At 38.7% G+C, this 26314-nt stretch overlaps 2 protein-coding genes across 2 annotated transcripts; both read left to right on the top strand.

Annotated features, from left to right (window-relative positions):
* The first annotated feature begins 2235 nt into the window (after positions 1–2235).
* On the top strand, positions 2236–3809 carry LOC104435755. Its single transcript, XM_010048451.3, has 2 exons — positions 2236–2644; positions 3101–3809. Exons 1-2 carry the CDS (start codon positions 2366–2368, stop codon positions 3602–3604), a joined length of 783 nt encoding a protein of 260 aa, XP_010046753.1. The 5' UTR covers positions 2236–2365; the 3' UTR covers positions 3605–3809.
* Positions 3810–15472: 11663 nt separating this feature from the next.
* LOC104435756 (peroxidase 21) lies at positions 15473–18416 on the top strand. The gene is made up of 5 exons (XM_010048452.3): positions 15473–15668; positions 16614–16774; positions 16935–17129; positions 17351–17516; positions 17819–18416. Exons 1-5 carry the CDS (start codon positions 15596–15598, stop codon positions 18223–18225), a joined length of 1002 nt encoding a protein of 333 aa, XP_010046754.1. The 5' UTR covers positions 15473–15595; the 3' UTR covers positions 18226–18416.
* The last annotated feature ends 7898 nt before the right edge of the window (positions 18417–26314 follow it).

Here is a 26314-nt window from a genome sequence, read left to right as displayed (position 1 = left end):
AAACCTGTTTTATAATGTAATTTTATTTTCCTATTTACAGGATAAATTTTTAATCCAAAAATGTGTTTGAAACAAGAAGTATAATTTTTTTACTTCTCTATTTCAAGAATAAAAATAGAAATAAAAACTCTTATCATTGCTCACTTTCTCTCTTGCATGTGTTCTCCCTCTCTCTCGTGTCCTTGTTTCTCGCGTGCACAAACTTGGCCGAACTTCTCCATCTCCTCTTCGCTCAAGTTCCATTGCTAAAGAGAGCCTTGCCACCACTATCAAACGCCTATCGCCACAATCGTAGCTTTGCCTCTCGCCACAATCCTAACTCCATCTCAACCCTAGCCTCCATCGCAACAAGGTGAGTCTCTCCCTTCCTCTTTGTTGTTGTGACCTATCTCTGCCTCCCTCTTTGTCATTCGACTCGCAACCAATTTCTACAATTTATGTTTCTGGAGTCAACCCTCTCTTATGCACTTGCAAACCACAATATCTAGAGTCAGCCCTAGCTTGGTCGTAGCCCTAGTGTTCATTGGCTTTTTTCATGTGTTGTTGAAATTGGGGTGAAATTGGTTCATTTTGTCTCCATGTTCATTTGTTTGGATTCATACGTGGGTGCTGTTCAGAATTCAAATCTATGGCCCTCACAAAACAGACACTTGTGAACCATAATAGTTGAGTGCGACATACGCTTGCTGTTACTTTTTGATTCATTGCAACTTCAGATGATTATAGGGTTGTTGTTCTCCTTTTCACTAAGAACGAAAAGGATCCAATTATCCTCCTCCTTGCTTCTGTTTTTAGTGATGATTTATATCTTTTCCTTGATCATGGAGTTTATGCAACTCTCCCTTAGCCCGACACATCATTTGTAATTTCTGATCAGAAATTATTCTTTTTTATTCTGTTCTTGGGAATAATTTATGAGCAAAAACGCGTTTGATAACTGCACAACAAGTAGTTGTGGAAGTCAATCAAAACAGCCTCCAGATGCTAGGTAATCATTTAGTAGTCTTAGAATCAATAAAAAGCTTATAAATCAACAACTATACCACTTAATCAGCTATTTATTCATTGAATCAACAACTAATTTGTAAAATCAACTTCTTCAACTTGAATCCATTGAGTCAAAATGTAGCCAAAATCGGTCTTTGCTTGTAGGAATGAGGAATAGGTTGGTTTGATCGATGAAACATGAGTGGAGCTTGAGAGTTGACCCGATGCTCCCGCATCACAATTGAATCATATGAACTATCAACTATAGGGGGGTTATTGGACGCTTTTGTATTAGCATCTCTTTGTGGGTCTAAGTCTTGGCCAATTACTTATGTGGACTTACAACTCCTCCAAGTTAGTAAGGCTATAAAAATTCTGACTTGTGAAGTTGTGATTGTAAACTTTGATTAATGAATCTTTTGAAAAAGGAACATAAATTTCGACATGATTGAAATTAGGAAATTGACTATCTCATATTTAAATTGCTCATCGAAAATTTGAACTTATATGACATTAATCTTTGAGGAATCCAATTGCTTGTATTGAACTATTCCTTGAAGGTTTGACTAGATATATCTTTGGAGTCAAACGTCATAATGTTGAATTTTAACTTCATTGCTACTTAATATTAGGAGGGACTCTTAGTCTCTAAAGAGTGTGGTTAATTCACTGAGTGTGCCATTTATCCCATTATTTTTATCTTTTATTTTTGTGCACAAATCATTTCGGGTTGATTACGTTGTGGTGACGGCTATCGGAGCCTCAACCTACATTAGGTTACAAGATTGCTCATGGGTCCCTTAATGGCGCACTTGTCTTTTCAATCGAAAGCGAAAATCGAAGTTGCAACACAATACGTGTCAAAATAGATCTCAAATCTTATCGGGCTCAAAACACATCATACGTGGATTCGACAGGAGCCGTGCCAAGTTAGAGGACGATGGTGCCCAAAACCCTAATCTGGTTGGTCCACAAACGTGCTTCCTCGACCATTAGCGTGAAAGCACAATATGGGTTTAACAAGGGCCACCACGAACATGGACTCTTTTTGTCGCATTTACAGTTCAGATAGTTTGCTGTCCAAGAGCATGGCCACGAAGGTCATTGGAAGTTGGAACACATGCGAGAGATGTGGAGCAGGACGAATCCATGTCTTGTTACCACATCTCTTGTTTCCTCCATTTCTTTCCGTGGTCGCCCCCACCAAAACCATTCGCATTCATTGCCCTCCACTCGTTCCGTTTTCTTCCACCAGCACCACACCCGCCCCCGTCGTTCAATTCCCACATAAAAGATATTCCACGCAATCCACCTCTCCCACCGTCCCTCTCTCTCTCTCTCTCTCTCTCTCTCTCCACTCACACAACGCACAGAAGACATGGCCATGGCTGACGCCAGTTACTCATCAATATGTCTGGTGGGTATAATGGATCGACTTTGGTTCCACCAAATCATTTTCTTCTCCGAGCCCGTTCCATCGCTCTCTGGCTCCAAAACCCAAGATCCACAAGAACCCGACTCGGCCACTGTGATTCAACGTCAACCTTCGAGCATGCCCGAGTTGCCACCTCCCGATTCAGAACTTCATTCGATGGCTGAAGAATCGCCACTTGCAGGCTATAGTTTCTCCTCGTTGGATCCATCGGATTCTTCAATGGTAAATTCAAAAGTTCTAGTATCTACCTCTCCCTCGCTTCTTGACTAGAGTTTGTAGGGCTTATCAAAGCAAGCACACTAGCGTTAAGTTTGGCTCTCGTTCGTAAAAATTATGATGAGCACAAGCTGTCTAGCTAGTGTCCATGCCGAATAGCTATGATTTCAAAAAAGTTGATTCTATTGTTGAAAAAACACATCTGTTATTCATCGATTTTCTGGAAGCTAAATTAAATACATCGTGCAAGCCTTATGCGTGAAATAAACTTATAAGACAACTTACAATTTTGGTTTTCTAACTTGGAAGTATTCTCCGTTTTGGTCCCTGAACTTTCGCTGTCACCTTTCAACTCTGGCTGATGCGGTTTGCTTCCATTTTTGTCCTTCTAAGGATATTGTGGCCAAAAACGTGTACCCGCTAGTGGCCATCTTGTTAATCTCTTCACGCTGCTCTTGCTAGGATGACACCAACAAAAGTGAAGATGCAGAGGAGGAAATCAGACCAACGAGGGTGACTCATCTTATCGCAAGCAGAGCACGGCGTTCGCATTCCTCGTCGCCATCAACTCAGAAGAGGCCAAGAAAGCAATCCTCCGAAGCCAAGAAACTGCTGAAATCCATGAGTTGCAGGACCTTCGAGGAGCTGGAAATGAAGGAAGTGAAAGGGTTCATGGACCTGGGCTTCATCTTCAAGAAGGAGCACCTGAGCCCGCGAATGGTGAGTGTCGTCCCGGGCTTACACAGGCTCGGACGGGACGCGAGCATACCAGAAAGCGCCACGAACGACGAGGAGGGGAAGCGAGAGATCATGAGGCCATATCTATCAGAAGCGTGGCTCATAAAGAGACCCGATTCGCCTCTGCTGAACTTGAGGGTGCCCCGGGCGTACGAGGCTTCCGACATGAAGAAGCACCTGAAGTTCTGGGCTAGGACAGTTGCTTCTGAGATTCACCAGGAGTCTTGACCCCTTTGTGAAGAAGAAAAACCCACAACAATTTCACTTATTCGCCATCGTTAAGATCAGCATGAAATCATTAGTCCAACTATGATCTCATGCTAACAGATGGAACTGTAAAAAGAGGATATGGTGGGGTTGTGGGTAATGCTTGTGCGTGGATGGGACTTTGAATGAAAAAAGTGCAAATGAACATTTTGTCGTTTACTTGTAAGGGGATCTCAAAGTGCTTGTTGAATTTTCTGCCAAAATGGATAACGGGATAAAAAAGGGAGAGAGCAGGACAAATTCAGTGAGAAGTGACGTGTGGATAACATAATTATTGAGATGAATAGGAATAGGAACCGATTCATTCAGGCTCTTGTCAGATGTTGCATCAGTACTTGTTAACTTACCGTGGAATGACTGATCGGGACAGCGTGCCTTCTGTCATTACCATAACTGGTCGGGCCAATGATTTTATGCAATGATGACCCAACCAGCCAATGAGGGTGGTTCATGGTCTTTCGGCGAAATTACCGACGATGGTGTCATTTCTGACAAGTGATGACGCACCACAACGCAAACGGTGCAGCCGTGGCGGCTATAGCCTATGTAGCACGAACACTCTCCGAAAGCCTTCGTGTCGTGTTTGACACTCCGACACGTGTTCGACACGCTTCGACACGTCCCGACACGCTCCGACACGCGGCGGTCAACGAGTGTCGAAAAATCCGACACGTGGTCAACTCTTTCCGACACGCGAGTCCAAAATTTCGACACGCGATTCCGACACGCACGGGGTCAATTTTAAAAATTTATAATACTTAAGGGGTCAAAATATAAATATACACAAAAGAAGTAATAAAAGAAGTAATAAAATTGCCATAAATATACACACACGAGGTCAATTTTTTTTTCAGTTTTATTTTTTTAGAATTGTTTTATTTTTTTTAAAAGTCTTTTACTCTGAAAGAAGTAATAAAAAATGCTATAATGATAAATAAATAAATTTAAAAATATCATTTCAACATTTTTCTTTAAACAATGTTTTTTTCCTCTAAGTATTGTGTATTATTATAACAAATTAAAATAATGAATGATATTATTTAATATTTTTTGTGTAAATTAATTCTATGCTATTTTTATTATTATTTATTTATGTATTTATATATAAAAATATATCTAATATATAACGTGTCACGTGTCCGTGTCGGAGCTACATAGGCCATAGCTACTTCCGATCCCCACAATGGACATCAAATTTGCATTAAGTAGGCCTGTTTTATCATGTAGATCGTAAGCTACCCTACTCATTGATCGTCACATGTCCACAGTGGACGTACTTGTCCGATTTTTTCTCTTAATCTCATTGCTCTCTCTGTCTAACCTCAGCAACGTCTCTCTCTTTCCTCCACTCCCTGTGGCTCCTCCCTCCCATTTTCTCGTTGGCCCTCTCCCTCACTTGCACACTCCAGAAGTTCACCAAAAATTTCACTTGCCCTCTCCTTTATTAGAGCTCGACCTCTGCGCCTCCTCCCACAATCGCCACTGGTAGAGTTGCAGCACTGACCAAGCTGACCAAATCTAGCCAAATGGTAATTGTTGGAAAATAATCCAAAAATAAAACACAAACTGTTTGTTGCAATCAGAACATGAAATTGAAGAAGACGATAACAGTTATATAATATTCTTCTTTTTATGTAAACTTACAACTCTTGGAGAAGAATAAAATAAGATATCATTAAAAAATAATATAAAATTGGAGGTGAGGTACGGATAACCGAATCTCCTTAAGGCGATTAGTTCCCGCCAATGGTGCCCCGCAGATTCACGAACTATGCCTCCCAAGATACAACACCTCGAACTGTTTGGATTAGCACTATGCAAACATGACTCGTCGAACCGTTCAATTGAACCAAAGACACTCGGGAAAAACAGAAGAGTAGAAAGGACATCAAAGCTCTTTTTGGAATCGAATCGGGAAAACCAAAAACTCATCATGAAGCTCTATGTTCCTATCTATATATAGAGATTTTTAGTTCATGTACTAAAGAGATACATGAATTAAATAGACGCGTGTATCCATGAGATTCATGAATAAAGAGATACATGAATCCAAGAGATTCATGTATCCAAAGATACATGAATTCAAGAGATTCATGAACTCAATAAATACATGAACTAAACAATACATGAATCTAAGAAATTCATGAATTCAATAGATATGTGAACATAAAAGTATAGGAAATTCATGAATCCAAAAAGAGATACGTGAACAGAAAAAACGTATCTTAATTTATTGGCTTCTGTTGATCCATTAACCATAATTATAACCATAATTACAACAATAATGACAGCCATTAACGAGCATAGGCGTCACTCATCAGCCGCTCATCCAAACCTGGAGCTGGAGAATTTTAGATCTGGCCTCACCCACCTCTGTCTCTAAATGTCGACCAGATTTGGCCAGACAGTGATGATGACAGCCATGGACAAGTATCGGCATTGCTCGTGAGCTTGGCTCGCTCATTAATGGCGACGCTCATGGCCGGTCAATGATGCTACTATTTATTATTAAAAAAAACCGGAAGAAAACTGTTGAGCGAAGAGGTAGAAATAAAATATCTCAAAAGTGGGCCACTCGGACACGTGGCAAATAATGAATGGAGCGACGCTCGGCCTACGTGTCCACGTCTGCTCAATAATTTCTCAGCAAACCCTCGTTTCTCCTCGTTGAAGACCCGACAGTGCGTCGTTGTTGCCATAGCCTCTCTCCCCACCTTGTCTTTCTAGTTTCATTTTTCTTTTCTTTTCTCAATTTCCTTTTTATTGCAAAAATTCAATCTTCGTAAAATTTCTCAATTCATTCGGGATTGTGATCTAGCCCCGAAGTTAGAGACTACTTCACTCGAGTCAGCCTCGGAGGTCCAAGTCCCTCAAAATGCATTCGAATCCCAATTTTCACTTCAATTTTTTTTTATCTCATAAAAATAGATCAACTTTAAGTTGGGCCTCAATTATGGCCCAAATTATAATGACTTTCTATTGATTCCCAAATTTGGCCCCGCCACTACCATCAAGTTTTCACCAAGCACACACGGAGTGCCACACCCTATCTTTAATCATATCATCACACTATAACTTGATGAAGGCTAGATTTGGATACCAACACCAAAGTTGGCGTTTTTTTTATGAGGTAACAGAAATGTCGAGACTAGAATTAAGATCCGAGCTAAAGTTTGTGCTTTTTATAAAAATAAAAAAGAAATTTGACCAAAAATGGGACACAAGTTAAAATCTATGTTTTTTTATAAGACAAGAAAATTTACGCTAGAATTGGGATCCAATTTAAAGTTTATGTTTTCTAAGAAATTAAATTGAACCTTGGACCCTCATCGATGGCTAGGTGACACCACTGCCATAGCCTCCCAACCTACATATTCCATATGGTTTTCTCTTTATATTTTCATTTTCCCAATATTCCTTTGCCTTAATTTTTTTTTTTTTTTTTTTTTTTTTTTGAGAATTTCATTCCTTCTTTTGAAAATTTATTAAGGCTTTCATAGCTAAGTGGGAGGCTCGTGTGACATATAACAGCAGCCTAATGGTCAGGCCAAGTAATTTCATTAAGTCTTTTTATAGCAGTGACCAATTCAAATGAAACATCATGTAGTTTAGGGATCTAATTGAAAGAAAAAATCAAGCACTAAATTGAACATTGCATAAAAATTTAGGAGCAAAAGCCGAAGGGCTATTTTATCCCAATACTTTGGTGCACTCAGCATGAGATTTAGGCGTAAGGGTGGGCAATAGGAACACCACTTTCTAGACCGAATCTTATATGACCCGATCGCAGCATTAAGATGCACACCTTAGAGATAAAAAGAACTCTTTCCCGGTCGGCAGGCAATCCTTAGCAAGGACTTTTTATAAATGTTAAATCGAAAAGCCAAAACCATCAATAGGAAAAAGAACAAGAAAAATTCTAAAAAAAGTCATAAACTTATTACATTTGTGTCAATTCAATTCTAAATATTTCAATTTGGCCAATTTAGTCATAAACATATTGTATTTATGCCAATTCAATCTTAAACCTTTCAATTATGTCAATTTAATCTTAAACATTTTTGACAAATTGCCAATTTAATCCTAAATCTTTTGGCAACTTACCAATTTAGTTATTCCAGCCAATTTTTGATAATAAAAAAAAAATCATTAACGTGGCAGTTTAGCCAACATGGACCATCGTGCATGATATGGCCAACTGACATAAACAATTTTTAGACTTTTTAAATTTTGTCTGTTCTTTTATTGTTTTATCTTTTTTCCCGGTAACCTTTGCCTAGTCTAGGTGAGGGCGTCACAACCCTTGCCAACTATGAGTGAGGGCCTTCGTGTTCATGCCAATCACAAGCAAGGGCGTCGACCCTTGCCCAAATCCAAGGAGGGGCTAGGACGCTCTCATCGGCCAATGTGCAAGGATCAAGCCGACCCTCACCAACCCATGGTTAGAAAATAAATAAATAAATTGTCAATGTTGGCACCAGCCATAACTAGGTTACCATATCAATGATTTCCAACCAAAATTAGTCAAATTGACAAAATTCACAAATTGTCAAAAGTTTTATGACTAAATTGGCACAATTAAAAAATTTAAAACTAAATTGGCATAAGTATCATAGGTTTATGGCTAAATTGACCAAATTGAAAGGTTTATAAATGAATTGATAAGAATGCAATAGGTTTACTAGTAATTTTCCAAAAAGAATTTGAATTTTGAAACAATGTCGTGTGCAAAAATACAGTTTAATAAGGCAATAACCTTTCTTAAGTGAGATATGTTTAAATAAAGGGCTTGAGTTAGCTGCAGCCCTGGTAGCAGCCAATGACTCGTTAACCTTCCCATGTCGAAGACACTGGGGGCGGGAGTGCGTGTGCAAAGCTGACAGCATCCTTCATGTTCCAGTATGGCGTGATTGGAGAGAAGGCCGTGCAAAAAAAAAAAAAAAGTTTAATTAGATTCAATGAAATTAATGGAGAGAGAGTTATGAATATTCATGGGAGTTGACTTATTGCTATATATCATCCAGTTCAATAATTTCACAGTAAAATTTGACAGAAGTTACACAAGGTAAATGTGCCATGCATGTGTCAGTTTAAGGTTTTTAGATATTCAAAAATTAATTTGAAGTAAATTTGTTACATGCATATTAATTTTGGGTTTATGTTAATCCAAAAATTAATTTTGAATAGGTTGCCTCTGCTTGGAATGTCATTCGGTTAAGGGGGCCTTCTGTGCCTTGGGCTTCCTTTATATGGGATTGCTCCTTAGCTCCCTATTTCCAATTTCATTTGTGGGTAATCACTCGGAATAGGCTGCCCACTTAGGTATTGCTTCTTACTTTTGGCAGGATCTCGAATGTTAATTGTACATTTTGTACTTGCCAATTCTATTGATCACCTATTCTTTGGATGTGGAATTACCGGGCCCTTGCCAACTCCTCAGTGAAAGTTCAATAATCATGACAAGTAAAGATAATGTCTGACATAAAATCAGTAAGCCACAATAGACAAGATTAACAAGAAAAAGAGGATTTGCTCTCTGCTTTTCCATTTAAATTGAATTTCTATTGATAATAATCTTTACTAGTAATTTGCACTCGAGTGGAGATTGAATGTCGAGTAGTGAAATTATTTTACTCATATGTTATAAGTTATTATATTATTCCTTAAAAGCCTTAGAGAAATAATTAGAGGAAAGGAACGGTGCGAAGAAAAGAAAAATAGCAATTGATAGACATTCTAAATTTTGTCTGATTTTCATTAGGCAATGGAGGCGCACACATTTTTTTTTTTTTTTTTTTTTTTTTGCCTGCTGATGTTCGATCATCGGTTTCATATTTTTTTATAGCTTTGTCTGGGTATATAAATTTCATATGATTTATACTGGATCTTTGAAATTTTCAATTTTTTCCCATCAAATTGAAATCTCTCTCCACCGACTCAAATTCACCGCCAAAAAGAGATGGTGCACAAAACGGGAAACAATCGCTCGATTCTTCAGACCACAAACCAACGGCTATATCATTCGCATTCGCATAGCTCCAACCGTCACTCCCCTGTTCTCTCTTTCCTCCTCTTCTTCTTCAAGCTCTGTTTCGGACCTCTCTCACGAAGCGATTCTCAGTATCTGTGGGTGCTATTGTTTTCGTCTCCAGCAGGAATTTCCCATCGCAGAAGCCCCCGATTTTCATCAATTCTCGGTTTCGAAGCGGAGTTGCTGATTTTTTTATAATTTCAAGCTCTGCTCTGTCTTTGGAGGTGTGACGAATTTTACAGGTTTCTGATATCTCTGATCTCTTTCGTTTTAACACTCCTGTTTGGTCCTATTACCGTCTCATACGAAAGGGGTTTTAGTTTCACTTTGTTTGCTATACAGGAGAACACCGGACGAATCGAAATTGTTGCAGCGTCTAAGGGCTCTTTCATCTTCAAGCCCTGCTCTGTTTCGTCACGGAGGACGTGTGATTTTGCAAGCATCTGGCATCTCCGTTTGGTGCAACTTTACAGGAAAGAGTTTTTTGTTTTTCTCGGGCGGGTCTCAAAAATTTCTCGCGATTGGATTTCAACGCTTCATTGCTTCACCAAAAAAAAAAGTCTTATAATACGCATGATAACCACTCTATTTCTATTCCAGAACTATTTTTCTGTTATAAAAAATGTCTAGAATAAAAATTCGTTTAATAAGTCAATGTCATTTTTTTTTTATTGTTGCAACAATTTTTTTGTTCAAAACTAGATTTCAAATAGAAATGAAAAGTAAAAATTTTCTACTTCTATATTTCTGAAATTGATATAAAAAATAAAAACTATTATTATCACTTGCTCTCGTTATTAGCCGACCACCCACCAACCGCTACCACCCATCGTTTGTTGCTGCCTACCTACCCACCATTGTTCGCTGCTCCCTCGCCTGCCCACCGTCCGTCATTGTCCACCCACCCGTCATTTGCCGCCACCCGCCGTTGACCCCTCACACACTCGCCCACTCACTCACTCGCAGTCCACCACCCACCACCACTTCCCACCATCCGCCAGCATTAGGGAGAGGATAATTTTGTGTCATTATCAAACGAATTTCTATTCAAAAAACATAAATTTTGTGTTATTATCAAATGCATATTTTTGCCCAAAAGCTCATTCAATAATAGAAATAGAAAAATATATTTATTGCCAAAATGATTATTATTCGTACCCTTAGTAGCTGCCACTACAGATATGATTTGCATCTAAACATAAGGAACTCCAACTTTGCTGGCTTGCCAATTTGTTTCTTCAACTGCTTAGTGAAGTAGCACCATCTGCTAGTATTTATCGTTCAACTAGGAGTGACAAAAAAAATTTCAAGATGCTATACCGTACAAGTGGGGTCGATTACTTGAGATGGCTTTCTACATCTTCCGATGGCAATCCCTCTTCGAAAGGCACATGGAGAAAGTTCTTGATGCTTCGGGCGTTTACCACAGCTTTTTCCCTGAAATTGTAAAGACTTATCCTAGGTATAGCATTTTGGGGATGGGCCAATGGCCATTGGCAGCTCGACATGAGTACAAATTTGGATTTGGTCATCAAAGAGGAAGTCAAAGAGGAAAACTTTGAGGATGTCTTCTAGAGGATACGAGTCAAATGCCAACCAAGTCACACAGGGTGTCTCAAGAAGTACCATCGAAAAGCTCGAGTAAAAGAGCTACTCTGCCTGCTCTGGTGATGGATGATGTTGTATTTGTACGGAGGAATTGAACGGGGCAGACAACGTGGCGGAGATATCATGTTTGCATCTCTCACAGTAAGTGCATTGTCGAGTGGCTCAAGAGGAAGGATACTTGTCCATTGTGTCGATGCAAAGTAGAAGAAGAATATTACTTGGTTTTTCTATTTAGAAATGAATTTTCTACCTTTTTGCGACGATTGCTTTGTAACTAGTTAGTCATTGACGGTCTCATATCACTCATTGTAGTATAATGTAATGCCGAATAACACCAGCTTAGAGAAGGCCCTAGTAGCAGCCAATGGCCGCCGCTGCAATAGCAACAAATGAAATCCATCCATTGAGTTAACCTTCACCCTCTCACCTTTTCTCTACAAATCTAAGATCACCGTGCCGTCACGATGCCTCACTTGGCCGCCATCACTTTTTTCTTTATTTTTTTAAAAAAAATCAGAATCTTTCATTATAATCCCAAATTTGCTGTCTTCAAAAATCACCTCTAATTTTTTCAAAATTACCAACCTCATAGCCAATTAAAATTTCATTTTCAAAACTTGTGTCTTTACCAATGCCTTTACTTTTAGATGGAACGAAGCAACCTCTCGACATTGATAATTTAGAAGAATTCAATGGCTATTTTTGAATTTGGGGCAAATTAATATTAGAGTGAAAGTTTGTTATTTTTTTAAGACAAAAATCAAGTTCAAGGTAAAATTAAGATTGAATCTAAAATTGAGGTTTTTTATGGTTACTTTATTATTATTTTTTGTCTTTAAGATAAATAAGTCGATGTGCGTCTCGTGGATTAGAGACACACGTCGTTAAATTGTGCTGATCGAGCCGGTCCACGAGGTGTAATCATTAAATTGTCTGGCAGGCCCAAGTTCCATTAAAGGTCGGTCCACAAAATTACGATCGCGGATAAAGCCCGCCTGTGAATCTTTCATTTTTCCTCCAGCGGCGATTATTTGAAAAGCTCTACCAAATTTAAGTTTCTTCCTAGCTGGATAGAGATGGAGGAAGAAATTTGAAAATTGGGTAGAAAGATATTCCTATCTGGGGGAATCTTTTACAGCCACTTCTTAACTCTACCTTTTTTTTTTCCTTGCAAAACTTAAAGATCAGATTTAAATTTGTAAGTTTTTTTGGCCCAATTTTTTAAGTTTTGAGAAGTTACGAAGATAAATAAACATATATATCAGCAAATCTGCGTGCCCATGTTTCAATATTTTGAAATATTTCAAGTGATTTCAGATTGATTAAAGTTTAAAATGTGAGTTTGTTGCAACATTTACACAAAAAAAAAAAAAAAAAAAAAAATCGAAACAGTAGAAGTAAAAAGTCGCGGGGTCTCCTCTAATATTATCTTTACAACTACTGATTGGAATTTTTTTTTGGTGGAATACTAATTAGAGTTTGAGTAGGAAAACACCATACTTCTTCCGTATATATATATTACACTTCTAATTTCTGAGATTCAAAGCCTGCAATATCGTCAACTCCTCAAGAGAAGAGAAGTTCTCCAGGTAAGCGACCAAGAACTTTCAGTTCTCTCTCTCTCTCTCTCTCTCTCGCTGTGATGGATGTGCCTTGTTATCTATCTTTTAAGTTCTTGTTTTTTGTTGTTGTTGGAGCTGCATGATTGTGTCGAAGATCGACATGGTTTTTAGGGCCAAAACCAACACAGAAGCGATTCTGTGGCTGAGATTCTGAGTTTATGTTTTCTTGGGGAGCATGATATGCTCCATTAAGTTGCGATCATGGAGGCTGACGAAGTTCTCCACATTGAAACGTAAAATCCCAGCATCGAAAATCACAGCCGAAAATTGTCATGCGGCATGGATGGAATTCCAGTTGCCAAATCCTTGGTTATCTTTTCCCGTGACTCCACGTTACCCGGGGTTTTGGCCCGTCAAACGGACGTCGCCACTTACCATCGAAATCACCCTAGGGTTCGAAGTATCTCGTACATCTCAATTTGAGATAGGTGAAATACACACTGAGTGATGAGATAGACTGTTATGTTGGGCGTTCATCTTTTTTCTGGTATACTTCCATATCTTATGAGAAGATATTTATCTTGAGAGGTCGCTTTAAATTTAAAAACTTTCATCTAATTTCGGTTGCATTGATGGGTGACGATACTAAAGTGATAAAGATAATGGAAAATTGTATGTTTGAAAGTTGTTGTTATTGATTATTTTGTGTTTATTATCGATTGCTTTTGAGGTGCTTATTATTATTTTGAGGTATCACACCAAATCTAAGTACTCCATTTTGTGTACTAGAATATATGTATAAGAATATTAGGGGTTAAGTACTTATTAGTTACTATCATCATATATCAACCATTGAATTCGCGTCACGTGATAATCAGACGCACAATAAGAGAAAAAATCATAATAGTTCATCTCCCCATTACCCCTTCTTTCTCCTTGCACCCTCTCCATCCAGTCCTGCCAAACCCTTGGCATTGGCGTCGAGTTTGATGGAGTGGATAGAGAAACAATTTGTGGGTTCTTTGAGCGCAAATTCAACGGTCTAAGAACAAGGACCGGGATGGGGGATAGCACGGGGGAACAGTACCGTACACCCAGAATATTAAAGAGTGTGAAGTGAAAGAAAGAATTTTAGAATGATTGTAGTTGTAAAGAGAGATAGATAAATAGATAGAAAGAAAGGGACACATATATATATGTCGTACATCGTACCTAGCCTTATTCTTATGCTATAGATTATGTATACTTTGATTTGTGTATGCTTCACTACCTAATAAATCTCAGGGAAAATTTCAAATAGGGACTCAAAGTGACCCCATTTTCTCAAAAGAGGACCCAAAGTGAAATTTGTCTCAAATGAGGCCCCAAAGTAGTCATTTAGTATCAAAAAAGGACCCGACTTGCCGGCCGGCGAACTGATGCATTTTCAATGCGTATTCCGGCGACCTGGTCTGGGGTATTTTTGTCCAAAAAATATTATCTTTTTGTTTTCCTTCTTTTGTTCATCTTCTTCCTGATCTACCCATGGTGTTGTCCCTGTTCATCGTCTTCTTCGTCGGAGATAGGCATTGCCCAAATCAAGGACATCGGAAGTGGGGAAGGGCCGGCGAAGGTCGTGGGATCGGCGTGGCCGGCCTCACCCGAGGCCGAGAGGGCTCAACACCCATCGCCTGCAGCGGGGCGTTGGCGCGAAGCGAGGGCTTGCGTGTGCCCGCCGCCCTTACCAGTGGTCAGCGAGCCCTTGCTGGCCTCGCCGAACTTACTGAGGACGAAACCGCCCTGCAATGGAGTCTTCTTCTTCTTCCTCCTCTTCATCTCCGCTTCCCCTGCACGGAGCGACCTGGACGTGCTCTCTCGAACCGCCATGGTCGGGCCTCCCTCCGCCGCCATCGGCGACTGGGTCGACTCCTCCTCCTCCTTCCGCCGCCGCCCTTTCCGCATTGCTCCTTCACCAAAGTCACGTGCGACGCCGGCTCGTGGGTTGTCTCTCTCAACATCACATCCGTCGGCCTCTCGGGCTACATCCCACCTGAAATCGGCCTTCTCCGCGACCTCGTCAACCTCACGCTCACCACCGACAACCTCACCGGACCCTCCCGCCGAGCTCTAAGCAGCCCCACCTCCCTCCGATTCCTCAACCTCTCGGGATCTTCCCAGCAAAGTCCTCGCGGGCGATAACCTAGCTCAAAGAACTCCACTTGGGCAATGATACTGGAGGTTTGCTCGCAGATGGAGAAGATGAACTGGGGAAAAGGAAAATGAAAAGAAAATATTTTTTGGACGAAAATACCCTGATTAGGTCGCCGAATACGCATCGAAATGCATCGGGTTCACCGCCGGCGAGTCAGTCCTCTTTGAGACTAAATGACTACTTCGAATCCTTATTTGAGACAAGCTCCACTTCAGGTCCTTTTTTGAGAAAATGAAGTCATTTCGGGTCCTTATTTGAGATTTTCCCTAAATCTCACACAGATTCTCTGCGTGGCTCTTTGAATCAGGTTTGGTCAAATTCCAACTCCAATTGCTATGATGATAATGGATTTGTGCTAATTCACTTTCAATGTTTCTTTAGTCTCTCCTCTTCTGGGTGGGGCGGCCTCGCGCGTGGGGTGGTGATAGCAGAAAGGTCTAAGTTAGTGGTGACTTGGAAGGCTCTCAGTTTCCATCCTGCACTAGAGCTCCTCCTTCTATTTAAAGGCTCCAAGAGAACCTTCATCACATCGACGAAAACAAGATAAAAAGCCAAAGGAAATGGCCACCGGAAGCTTCCGCCATTACGGCTTAGGCTTTGTCCTTCTGTCATTGCTCCTCCAGCTTCTGTCGGGTGAGACACATCAACCCTTTTTCCTTATTCGAGCTCGGTAGTTGGTCTGTTCATATTTTAAATCATCGTAAGCAATAGCATCGAGCAGGTGTTTCCTAGACTCGATCCATTACCTCAAGCCGATCACATCTTGAAGTTGACTAGATGTGCTCTTAAGCATATGTTATCTGAATTGTTTTATTGCTCAGTTTTTTATGGAGATGTTGAATGACGTATCGTAAGTAATAATTTGGATTTTAGGAGGATGACCCCTAGAGCATCAAATGTTACCAACATTATCAAGCAACAAATCATCTTCTTTCATGATCCATGCATAGAAAGTAGGATAATATCTCCCTCTAACAATACTATTAATTAGAGAGTTACAAGTTATAGATATCACTCACATGCAAACTTAACTAGTTGCGACCTATCAATTGGAGATATGACTGACTAGAAAAAGTTTCTTGCAACTAGAAATTGGACAAAAACATGGCCCTAGAAATTGTCAAGTAATTGATGTTGCCAATTCTATTTTTATTGCCAAAAACGCAGTATTGATTTCCTTTGAAGAAGATTTTTCTTTTCTTTTTTTTAAGAACACCAGGTGGAGCGGGCACAAGTCAACTTTATAGCACATGAACATATGGGTCTCTCAAATGGGACCCATGATGTGATTTTAGAAGCTGATCACCCGAATGTTTTCCTGTGGATAACAAACGATGATGCGATGTTACTGCTCGTTGAGTACTAATGGAGACTTGCTCATAACCTAACAAACCAGAGGAAAATAAAATTACAATCTTATAAAAAAATTGACGATCTTAATCACAAGAAATAGTAAACATTTGTGTGTTGCACGCTTACGAAAAAAGGTCACTTGTGGATCTATTTTCCGTCCGTGAAATGATGAGCCAAATTCTTTCTACTGAAGCAAGTTCTTGCTTTTTTTTCTTGCTTCTTTAGTTACGTGCACAGGTTCCAGTGAACTTCAGTCGAATTACTATGCCGAGAGCTGTCCGAACGCAGAAGAAATCATCAAACAAGAAGTCGCCAAGCTCTACGATGAACATGGCAATACCGCCATCTCCTGGATTCGCAATCTCTTTCATGACTGCATGGTCCAAGTACGTATATCTATCTATACACATGAACACACGCACAAACACTGCATGTATAGTCCTCAAATTAGTGTTGAAGCATGCTGAATTATCTTTCATCTTCTGGGTATCGAACGGAACTGATGTACGACTCTCTGTCGCTGACCTCTTTGTGACGAATCGCTAGTCCTGCGATGCCTCGCTCCTGCTAGAATCAAAGCACGGAAACGGGATCGTGTCGGAGCAGGCATCTTCGAGGAGCTTCGGGATGAGGAATTTCAAGTACGTGACCAAGATCAAGGAGGCTCTAGAGAAGGAATGCCCCGCGACGGTCTCTTGCGCCGACATCATCGCCCTCTCCGCGAGAGATGGCACCGTTCTCGTAAGTGTTTCGATAATTCACTTTTACGCCATCTTTTTTTCTGCACGGCTTGCGTAAAACACGGAGCGTGCCAAAGGGAAGGATCTTTTCGAAACTTCAACATGAAAATGATCTCGAAACCGACACAGACCAGCTTCCCAGTTCCCCGACAGAACTCGAGAATTATCAATGTCTGTGAAAGTAGCTTGATCTCCATACTATACGTCGATTTGTTTGTACAGTTAGGGGGACCGCGCATTGAAATGAGAAGTGGAAGGAGAGACGGCAGAGAAAGTCACGCGAGTGTGGTGGAAGAATTCATTCCTAACCATAATGATTCGATGGCGTTGGTGCTTTCTCGTTTTGAATCTGTTGGCATCGATGCTGAAGGAACAGTCGCTCTCCTTGGTAAGTGTTTGATATATGCAGTTCACCAAGTTCATGCATCTTTGAACATGCCTTGTCCGTGTCTGGTTTATTTAACTGGACCCGGGTATCCCAGACGATGTTGCTGTTCCGTAATAGAAAGATCGCTTCATGCATCATTTGATATAATCTCGTATGATGTATATCGGTTAGGGTTTATCTTGTTCATCGTTCTTAACGCATGATTTCTATCCAATATTGAAGTGGATTGTAGTAATAGAAATTCAGACTTTCAGCGATAAAACTTTTCCCATCTCATTAATTGGCATCGATTCGCTGATCAGGAGCTCATTCGGTTGGTCGAGTTCATTGCGTCAACCTATACGACAGACTCTACCCAACCGTGGACCCAACCTTAGACTCCGACTACGCCGAATACCTGAAAGGCCGGTGCCCGATGCCAGACCCAAACCCGGAGAAGGTGCGGTACTCGAGGAACGACAGAGAGACTCCGATGGTGCTGGACAACATGTACTACAAGCACCTGTTGGCTCACAAGGGACTGTTGCTGGTAGATCAGCAGTTGGCTTCAGATCCAACAACCGCTCCTTTCGTGGAGAAGATGGCTGCCGACAACGGCTACTTCCAGGACCAGTTCGCGAGGGCCATGCTCGCGTTGTCCGAGAACAATCCTCTCACGGGAGATGAAGGAGAAATTAGGAAGGACTGCAGATACATTAATGCAGTCTAAAGAGATGTTCACCATGGGGCCATTTCCAAGGATTTGAGTCTGCATGACTTGGGTCTTTTTATGCTTGAGTAATAGTACAAACAGACATTTTATAAGTATGTCTATGCTCCTTTTTTTCCATTTGTAGACACAGAACAAATTTCAGTGCGTCATAATTTTCTGATATTTGATTAGATGGTAAAATCGTGCAATTGGCAATTTGTTGGTCAAGTAACCGACAGTAGTTTGCCGACAACGTGAGCAATTTACCGATATGAAATGCAATGGAAAGTTATCCACTTTATTTTAAAAATTTGTCACTCAAAAACTATAACTTGGTGGGGAAATTAGTACATGATGAGGTTGTCAACATCGTAAGGACTCTACCAACTTTAACACTCCATTCGGATTGAAAGATTTTGAGGAAATGGACAAGATTCCGACTATGATCTCGGGAAAGAAAAGAAAGGAAAGGAATGGATTGAATTGAATTGTACTGTCGGATGCCTACTAAAGAAAAGAAAGGAAATGAAGGGAATTAGAGCAGGTTCTGTGACATCAAACAACATCTATCTAAAATAGAGGTATGACTGTGACTGACGAACTACAAAGAAATATAAGGGAACACATACATTTGAATAGTTGACAGGGTCATTGCATATGGAAACGGGCGCGAGAGAGCGGCTGAACCAGCCCATCAGAAAAAACTGATCAGGTCAATCCCGTCATAAATAAGTCCAAAAACAAAAAATCCCATCATAAACGAAATGAAACTGACGAGGTCAATCCCATCGTAAATAAGCCCAAAAACAGAAAAAAAAAAAAAAATCCCATCACAAACGAATTGTCAATTTCCATGGAACAAACTTTGCTCAAAAAAAAAAAAAAAAAAATCCATGGAACAAACAAACAGTCTTTCAGGGAAAAATCTCCAAACAGAATCCAATGACCAAAAACATTAGAGAGAAGAAGAAATGTTTACACGTTAAGTCATGTATAAACATGTCTTAATATGTATAAACATTTCTTAATAAATCTAAACATATTGTGTTGACACAAATAACATGTTAATCCGATGTCCAGTCCTACCATGAACGGATTAAAATAATCAATTGTACAAGACGCAAGAAGTAAATCACTTGCAATATCTCCTGCTTCTTTATTTAGTTTGGTTTGATTGGCACGAGCAAATCGGCACAAGCACTAACAACAATACTAAAAATAATAAATAAATAAAAGGTGAAGAAAGTAATCAAAGTCAAGCTAAACAGAGTTTTGATTGGTACCGTTAGTGTACAATTAAATTGATCCATTTATGACACAAACCTATTTCAGCTTAATATGAATGCACTTTAACTACGAGTCGTATAAACGGATAATGTCGAGAGCTCGGTCCTTTTCCAAAGTTCACACAGGACATATGTACGTAGAGGTGGTGTAATGGATTCACCAACCCATTTTTCCGCTCATATTTATTGAGTTAGGTTTGAAATGGCCCACTTCAATTCCATGAATGAGTTACGATGAGATGTAAACATCAAAAACCAACAGAAAGTGGATCTAAATGGGTTTGATTCGGACCCATCTTTCAGCCAGTTACTATTACTCAACCTGGCCAAGTAAGTATCCATGCTCAGGTTTGGGATCTTTCAACCTAAAGCCTAGCCGACTAGCCCAACTAAATTATGGCGGTCCATATTCCCCTAACCAATGCAAGATTAACTTTGTGTAATAACCACAAATAGTACAAGGAACGAGAATGACACATAGTTTTTGAACTTTAATCCAACATAGAATATCATTTCTGAATTTTTTTTTTTATTTGTTTCAATGTGATCTTAGAACTTTGTCCAACGTTAAATATAATCCCTGGACTTTTAAACATTTACATATAGTCTAGCAACTATATGAAATGTTTACTAATAGTTCAGGGGTCACATTTAACAAATTAAAAGTCTATGGATAGTATTGCATAAATTAAAAGTTCTTCAATGATATTGCAAATTAGACCAAAGCTCAAGAATTATTGGTGTTATTGTCTCTGACTTCTACTATCTCCATAAAAGCTCACTTCTAATCGTGACACCTAATGGGCAACTTTGGAGATACTCAAAGTTAATGTCCAAAATCAAATTCACTAGGTATATTTGTTTTAAGGAAAACTCAATATCTGAAAAGTATTTTCCCCAAAAAAGATCATTTATGTCTTTTACAAAAATAAATGAATGCAAAATATTTTTATCACCTGCGAAAATAGTTAGCCATAAGTTATTCATTGAAAATGAAAATATTTTCAATTAAAAAAATTTTCTTAGTGATATAACCAATCATTTTACCAAATCTTGAGTATTCCATAAAATAAACGGACTCTAAGTATCATACAACTAAAATCGTATTGGTGACCGCATACATACATATATATAACCTTTATAGTATTTTTTATCTACTAAACTGTTTGTGTTTAATTTGATTTTAATCGGTTAACATTTTTTTAGTAAGCTATATTCTATACCTAAGGTGGAAAATCGTTAAGAATAGGAATCCATGTCATTTTGAGTATGGATTGGATCCGAATCCAGTCAGCCTTGAATCGTCAAACTTATATTACATGAATACAGATCGAAAGGATCAATTTGGATCGAACTCATTTTCGAGTCATGTAAACGTCGATCCGATGCTGAGTCCGGCGGATGTCGACCGACTACGTGGGCGCGGGGGGGGACCGAGGTTGCAAACGGACAATGCGGTGGTCCATGGAGGGCCCGACGGTCGCGGGCAGCAATGATTCACATGACATCAAAGTCGTTTATGGGCAAAAAGTCTCCATCTCCCCTCCACGCACTCCTAAAAAAAGGCGTCCTCCCCGATGCTCCTTGCGTGTCCCCTCCAGCCAGCTCGGTGATGACGAGGCATCTTACTGTGGGTGGCGACTGGTGAGCACCAGACGCCTTGGATGCTTCCGTTGTTTGTGATCGTAGATTGTAACGTCCCTTGAATTAACTTCTACGGCATCGTTTTGTTTTGACATGTCCTCGTGCCGAGTCTCGCGATTTTATATTTTGGTGAATAGTGGAGACCTTTTCCAAAAGGTCATTCATCCTGATAATACTTTTATCTAAGTATGTTTACACTCCAAAGCCACGCACTGCGGTTACATTAAAAATCACATCCGTGAGTTAATTCCAGTTTTGATACGCATACATATATATATTCCAGGCACGCTGTCCCCTCTATTCAATGTGAATCGGTTCTTGCCTATCACCTTTATCATCCTAGAAGTCTACTACAATCCGCTCCTTATCCACACCTTCGTTAGATCGAGCCGTTACATAGGTCCTATTTGATTCACACAAAATGAATAATTTGAAGAAAATAAAAAAAAAAATGATTGCTCGTGACACTTGAAATAAGTAGTCCATGAAAAATGTTTTCATTATTGACAAGAACTTATGTATAGATATTTTCGTTGATGATAAAAATATTTTTGTGTTTATTCATTTCTATAAGAGATAAAATGGATCATTTTTCAGGAAAATGTTTTTCAAAACATTCATTGTTTGTTAAATGAGCAAAGCATTAATGTATCTAAGTCCTTAAATTATGTGAGTCTCACATGGGCCAAAATTAGAGATAAATCTTTTTTATCATTTAAAGTAATTAGCCGATGAAAATAATATCTTTATTGATAATAAGTTATGTTTAAGTGATGAAAACATCTTAATTTATTCGTCTTTATAAGAAATAAAAGTGATTATTTTCAGAAAAAATACTTTTCAAATCATTTTTTTTCCGTAAAACGAATGAAGTGTTATAACTTCTAAGTTCTTAAATTGTACGAGTCCCAAGCGGGTTTGAAATTAAAGATAAATCTTCCTATTTAGCGATGCTCAATCGTGAAATTGAATATTTTCTTTTGGCGATTGATGCTAACTCCGTCGAAAATGTCGACCGGATATCGATGGCGTGCCAGAATTTTGACACTTTGCGCTGACGCTACTTCACAAGTTAAAAGAAAACAGAATAAAAAAGAGGCATAGGCCCCTAATGTTAGGTCCAAGCTAGCTACATGACAAATCTAGGTAATCCGCCAGCTACGCAAAGCCTGTAGAACGAAATTGACATGGTATTAATGATTCTTCTAAGCAATATTTTATCAAAAGTACGATCCTTTAATTGAAGAAGATAAGCCGTGAACGTCTTGCCTTACGGTGTAAGCAAATTATAAACTTCTGTTGGATGCGATTTAGTGTTGTCATGTCGACGGTCATTAATTACTATGTAGAAAACGTGCGATTGAAAAATTCTTAAAAGAAATATATAACTTGATTGCACTTATTAAAAAAGATTTTACACTAAGATTATTCGCTTTGCATAAAACTCTAGATTTTCTTGCGGCCTTCTTCTTTACATATGATCAGAACCCTCCACAAAGGCAATTTGCCAAGGTGAAGTTGTGTAAGTTGCTCCTCCGAGTCAGAAAAAGTTAATTGACAAGCAATTTACCTTTGCGTATCGTCCATGATTTTCTCTTGGGAACAGGTTTGTTTTGTTTTTTTTTTTTTTTTTTTGGGGGCACGCCTTCTTGGAAATGAGATCTGGTCAAGCTTTTGAATTGAATTTGGATAATCTCAGTTAGGTAACGGGTAAAAACAAAGGACTAATAAAATTCCAAAATATTATATTCATGTCATATTCTTTCCGTACTAATTTCCATGTTACAAAATGTCCAAAATTTGATACTACATGGATAAATGTTCTTTTAAAATGTCTAGAGGCCTTGAAGTTGACATTGATGAGTACTTATGCAGTCTAGATCCGACATAGATAAACGATCTTTTTGTTTCTTTCTTTAGAAAAATTGAGGTGCATATGGCAATGGGGAAGGAGACTGTTCTTGGAGGGCTTCACGCTATCTGGAGATGAGAATGTGTTTCGAGAACCTAAACCGGCCTAATCCAAAGAAAATTAAACGACAAAGATGTCACTTCTTTCGCCTATTACCTGAATCAAAAAAAGACCCGACTCGAAAATACCCAAACTTTTCGATTTGGTTTGGGTCGAGAATTTTTACACTTCCAACATTTATGTAAAATTCGTTTCAAACTAATTTTCATGTCACAAAAAAAAACTCCAAATCAATACATGCGTGCTGAATTGAGAAATCTGCTAATTTTTCCTTAAGAGGGCATCTACTAAAATGCATGATTTTTTTGTGATGTGAAAATTATTTTGAGGTAAATGTGGCATGGGCATACTAATTAAGATTTTATATGATATGATAATCGTCGAGGCCCTTATAGTACTAGTATACCAATTTAAAATCTTTTGTGACGCGAAAATTAAAATGGGATAAATAAAAGACGTAAATTAAATTTAAGATTTTTGGTGATATTAATCTAAAAACGTACCTTGTACGGTTCCCCAAAAAACAGAGGAATATATTCAGATGCGCTAGAGTGGAGTACACGCCTAATTCTCTACTGCGATAAATGAGGTGACCGAAAACAAATGTTTTCACCATGTTTCAGCCCCAAATAATCTTTATTTTTATATCACATCGTTCGCCAATTGCGATCAATGAATTATTAATCCATGTGGTTTTTCTAGTAAGACACGCTACTTCATGTCCCTTTTCTAATCAAGTTTCATTACTCCTACATTGAAATTTCTCTTCATATTTTAATTGTTTTAGATGAATGACAGTGTGTCTAGTGGTGGTTCGAGGGGTTGCGCGGCTGCGATCAGGTCGAAGACTGAAAAGACCTAATCATGTTGGTGTCGAATTTATGTTTTCTCCATAAGAAAGGCCTTCCTAAGTTGAATCCTTGAGGAAGGCTTTTGTCCTTTGGCCATGCTACAATTTGAAAAGGATCTGGGCATAGTGGACGCTCTAGGTAAAAGAGATCATCCCATCTAGCTAGCCATCTGATGACCTTGTCTAGCAAGTAATGTTAAAATCTAGCCATCATCGGACAAATATCTATGCTTAGAGATTCAGGCCTTATGAGAGGTAGTCCCTAGTAAATTGAAAATTTAATTTACGGATGACGTCACCAGTGATCCTTGTACTCTTTTCAGGTTCTCCTTCCTGGCTTTGGCTTCATGGTAGGAGCGTTGTTACGATGGGAAAAGAGTTTTGGAAACTTTGGAAAAATTCGGGGTTCCAAAATATTTCTATAGACTAGATACTACTAATTTTTTCAAAAGGTTAGGCTCATTGGAAACATAGGTGCACGTGTGAAAAATTTGGCCATTTGCACAAACTAAAAAACCTATGGTTCAAGGGTTTAGTTACGTGTGGGGAGGGGTTAGCTTCCATTAAATGCCCTTTTCCGTATCACGTTTTTCAATCAGGTCGATTGAATGCAACTACCAGATAATTTCCTAAAATGTCAATGCAATTATTCATTTTTGCCGGAGACTTAAGAAGGTGAAAGACCTTCGTCATTTACGCCCCTTGCGTGACCATGCGCTATACGTGATTCCATTTTGAAAACATGATTAATGATGTGCAAGTATGCACAATTTCTAACATGTGTCGTGGATGCATGTGCAATTAACCAAACGACATTTAAATTGATGGCTCATGCTTTGTATCGAAATTGACGGAGGCATGTTACCATTCGCCCTATTTAACTAGCTTTTTTTTTTTTTCCTTTCGACCATATATAATAAGGGCCAGAGAGCTGAAAATATTTTTACAGAAAATAATTATAATTTTTGAAAATGTTTTGGAGAACTCATGACGCGCAGCATTGATTCCCTTGGTAATTCTATGGATGAGTTGGCTTAGAGTGTTTTTTTTTTTTTTTTAATTGGAAGCATGTGGCTGTGGCATGCACCGAATATATCTTTATTATTTTGTGGTGTAAAATTCAAAACAAAATTTAGAAATCCTCCACTAAATTAAATTAGGGATAATCGGATCTAGGGTAAGTAAATTCTAGGGCTGGACCTGAAACCTATTCATGTTATAACCGGTTCCTAGTTTTTGAACCCTAAAACCTATTATGGTTGCTTAGAACTAGTTCTAGAACCTATCATGTTCTTCGAGTCTGATTTCAAAGTCTACTGAAAACTTGTTTTATTTTTTGTTCCCTTTTTCTTGTTCATTTTTACAGCAAAATTATATGAGGTTATATAAGTAACGAAACTTATTCAAAGGAAAAGATGAACAAAAAAATTCTAATCTGCCAAAAAAATCCATAAAATGAATACGTGGCCACGTACAATTATAAATAATAAAAAATTCAAATATCTAACTTAAAATATAAATTATAAAACTTCATTCCCCATTCATTCATAAAATTTTTGGGGAAAAGGAAAACCTAGTGAGGAGTTTCAAGGTAGGACAAAAGATGAAGGTGTGCTAAGGTTAGAATTTAAAGAGAAAAAGAAATTAGGATTTTGGCTTTTTAGCTTATAAAATCGATTCGGAAACTGATTCCAAAACAGGACAGTCGGATCTAGCTCCGAGGTGAGTATTCACTTAGAACCTATTCCCGAACCGATTACAATCAATTCCAAAAGTTTCAAAAATTTGGAACTTATTTTTGGACCAATCCCAACAATAACCAATTCCTCGACTTATTTTTCGGACGGTCTGATCCGATTTTTGGATATAATTGGTTTGATTGCACACCCTTAAATTAAATGGGTGTATAAGGGTACTAACCAAACAAATTTGGTATACAAGGGTCATCTCGAGGAGAGAGACAAGACCCCGCAAAAGGCCCTTCATCGCCAGTTGCACTTTTCCTTTCGTTTTTGTTCTTTCGCTCTTTCAACTTTTATGTTGTTTGATCTTTTTAAGGTACATTTAATTGGTGGCTACGAGTGTGAGGTGACATGCGTGGGGCTCTATGATCATCTTTTGCATAAAAGAGGTGGAAAGTGCTTCTTTTTGCATTTCTTTTTTATCCGGTGACGGATGGAGCTTTTGTAGGGCTGATTTGAGTAATTGTTGCTTTTAAAATTGTCAATTTTGATTGTTTTGAGGTGTCGGATGATAATTATAGGCGTAAGGTTTAGTATATTTATTTCACGAAAAATAAATAATTTAAAAAGTAATTTCTTAAAAGTGATTGATTGTATTACATACAAAAATAAG

This window comes from Eucalyptus grandis, chromosome 1 (genome assembly GCF_016545825.1).
Source record: "Eucalyptus grandis isolate ANBG69807.140 chromosome 1, ASM1654582v1, whole genome shotgun sequence".
NCBI classification, from domain to species: Eukaryota; Viridiplantae; Streptophyta; class Magnoliopsida; order Myrtales; family Myrtaceae; genus Eucalyptus; species Eucalyptus grandis.
This window is presented reverse-complemented; position numbering and strand designations above follow the sequence as displayed.

What these genes read in the sequence shown, in the direction of transcription:
- LOC104435755 (XM_010048451.3), top strand. Translation starts at nt 2,366, where the DNA reads ATGGCCATGGCTGACGCCAGTTACTCATCAATATGTCTGGTGGGTATA. An exon ending in ATCCATCGGATTCTTCAATG is followed by an intron (nt 2,645 to 3,100) that starts GTAAATTCAAAA and finishes TGCTCTTGCTAG; the next exon opens with GATGACACCAACAAAAGTGA.
- LOC104435756 (XM_010048452.3), top strand. Translation starts at nt 15,596, where the DNA reads ATGGCCACCGGAAGCTTCCGCCATTACGGCTTAGGCTTTGTCCTTCTG. An exon ending in GCTCCTCCAGCTTCTGTCGG is followed by an intron (nt 15,669 to 16,613) that starts GTGAGACACATC and finishes TTGCTTCTTTAG; the next exon opens with TTACGTGCACAGGTTCCAGT. An exon ending in AGGAACAGTCGCTCTCCTTG is followed by an intron (nt 17,517 to 17,818) that starts GTAAGTGTTTGA and finishes TTCGCTGATCAG; the next exon opens with GAGCTCATTCGGTTGGTCGA.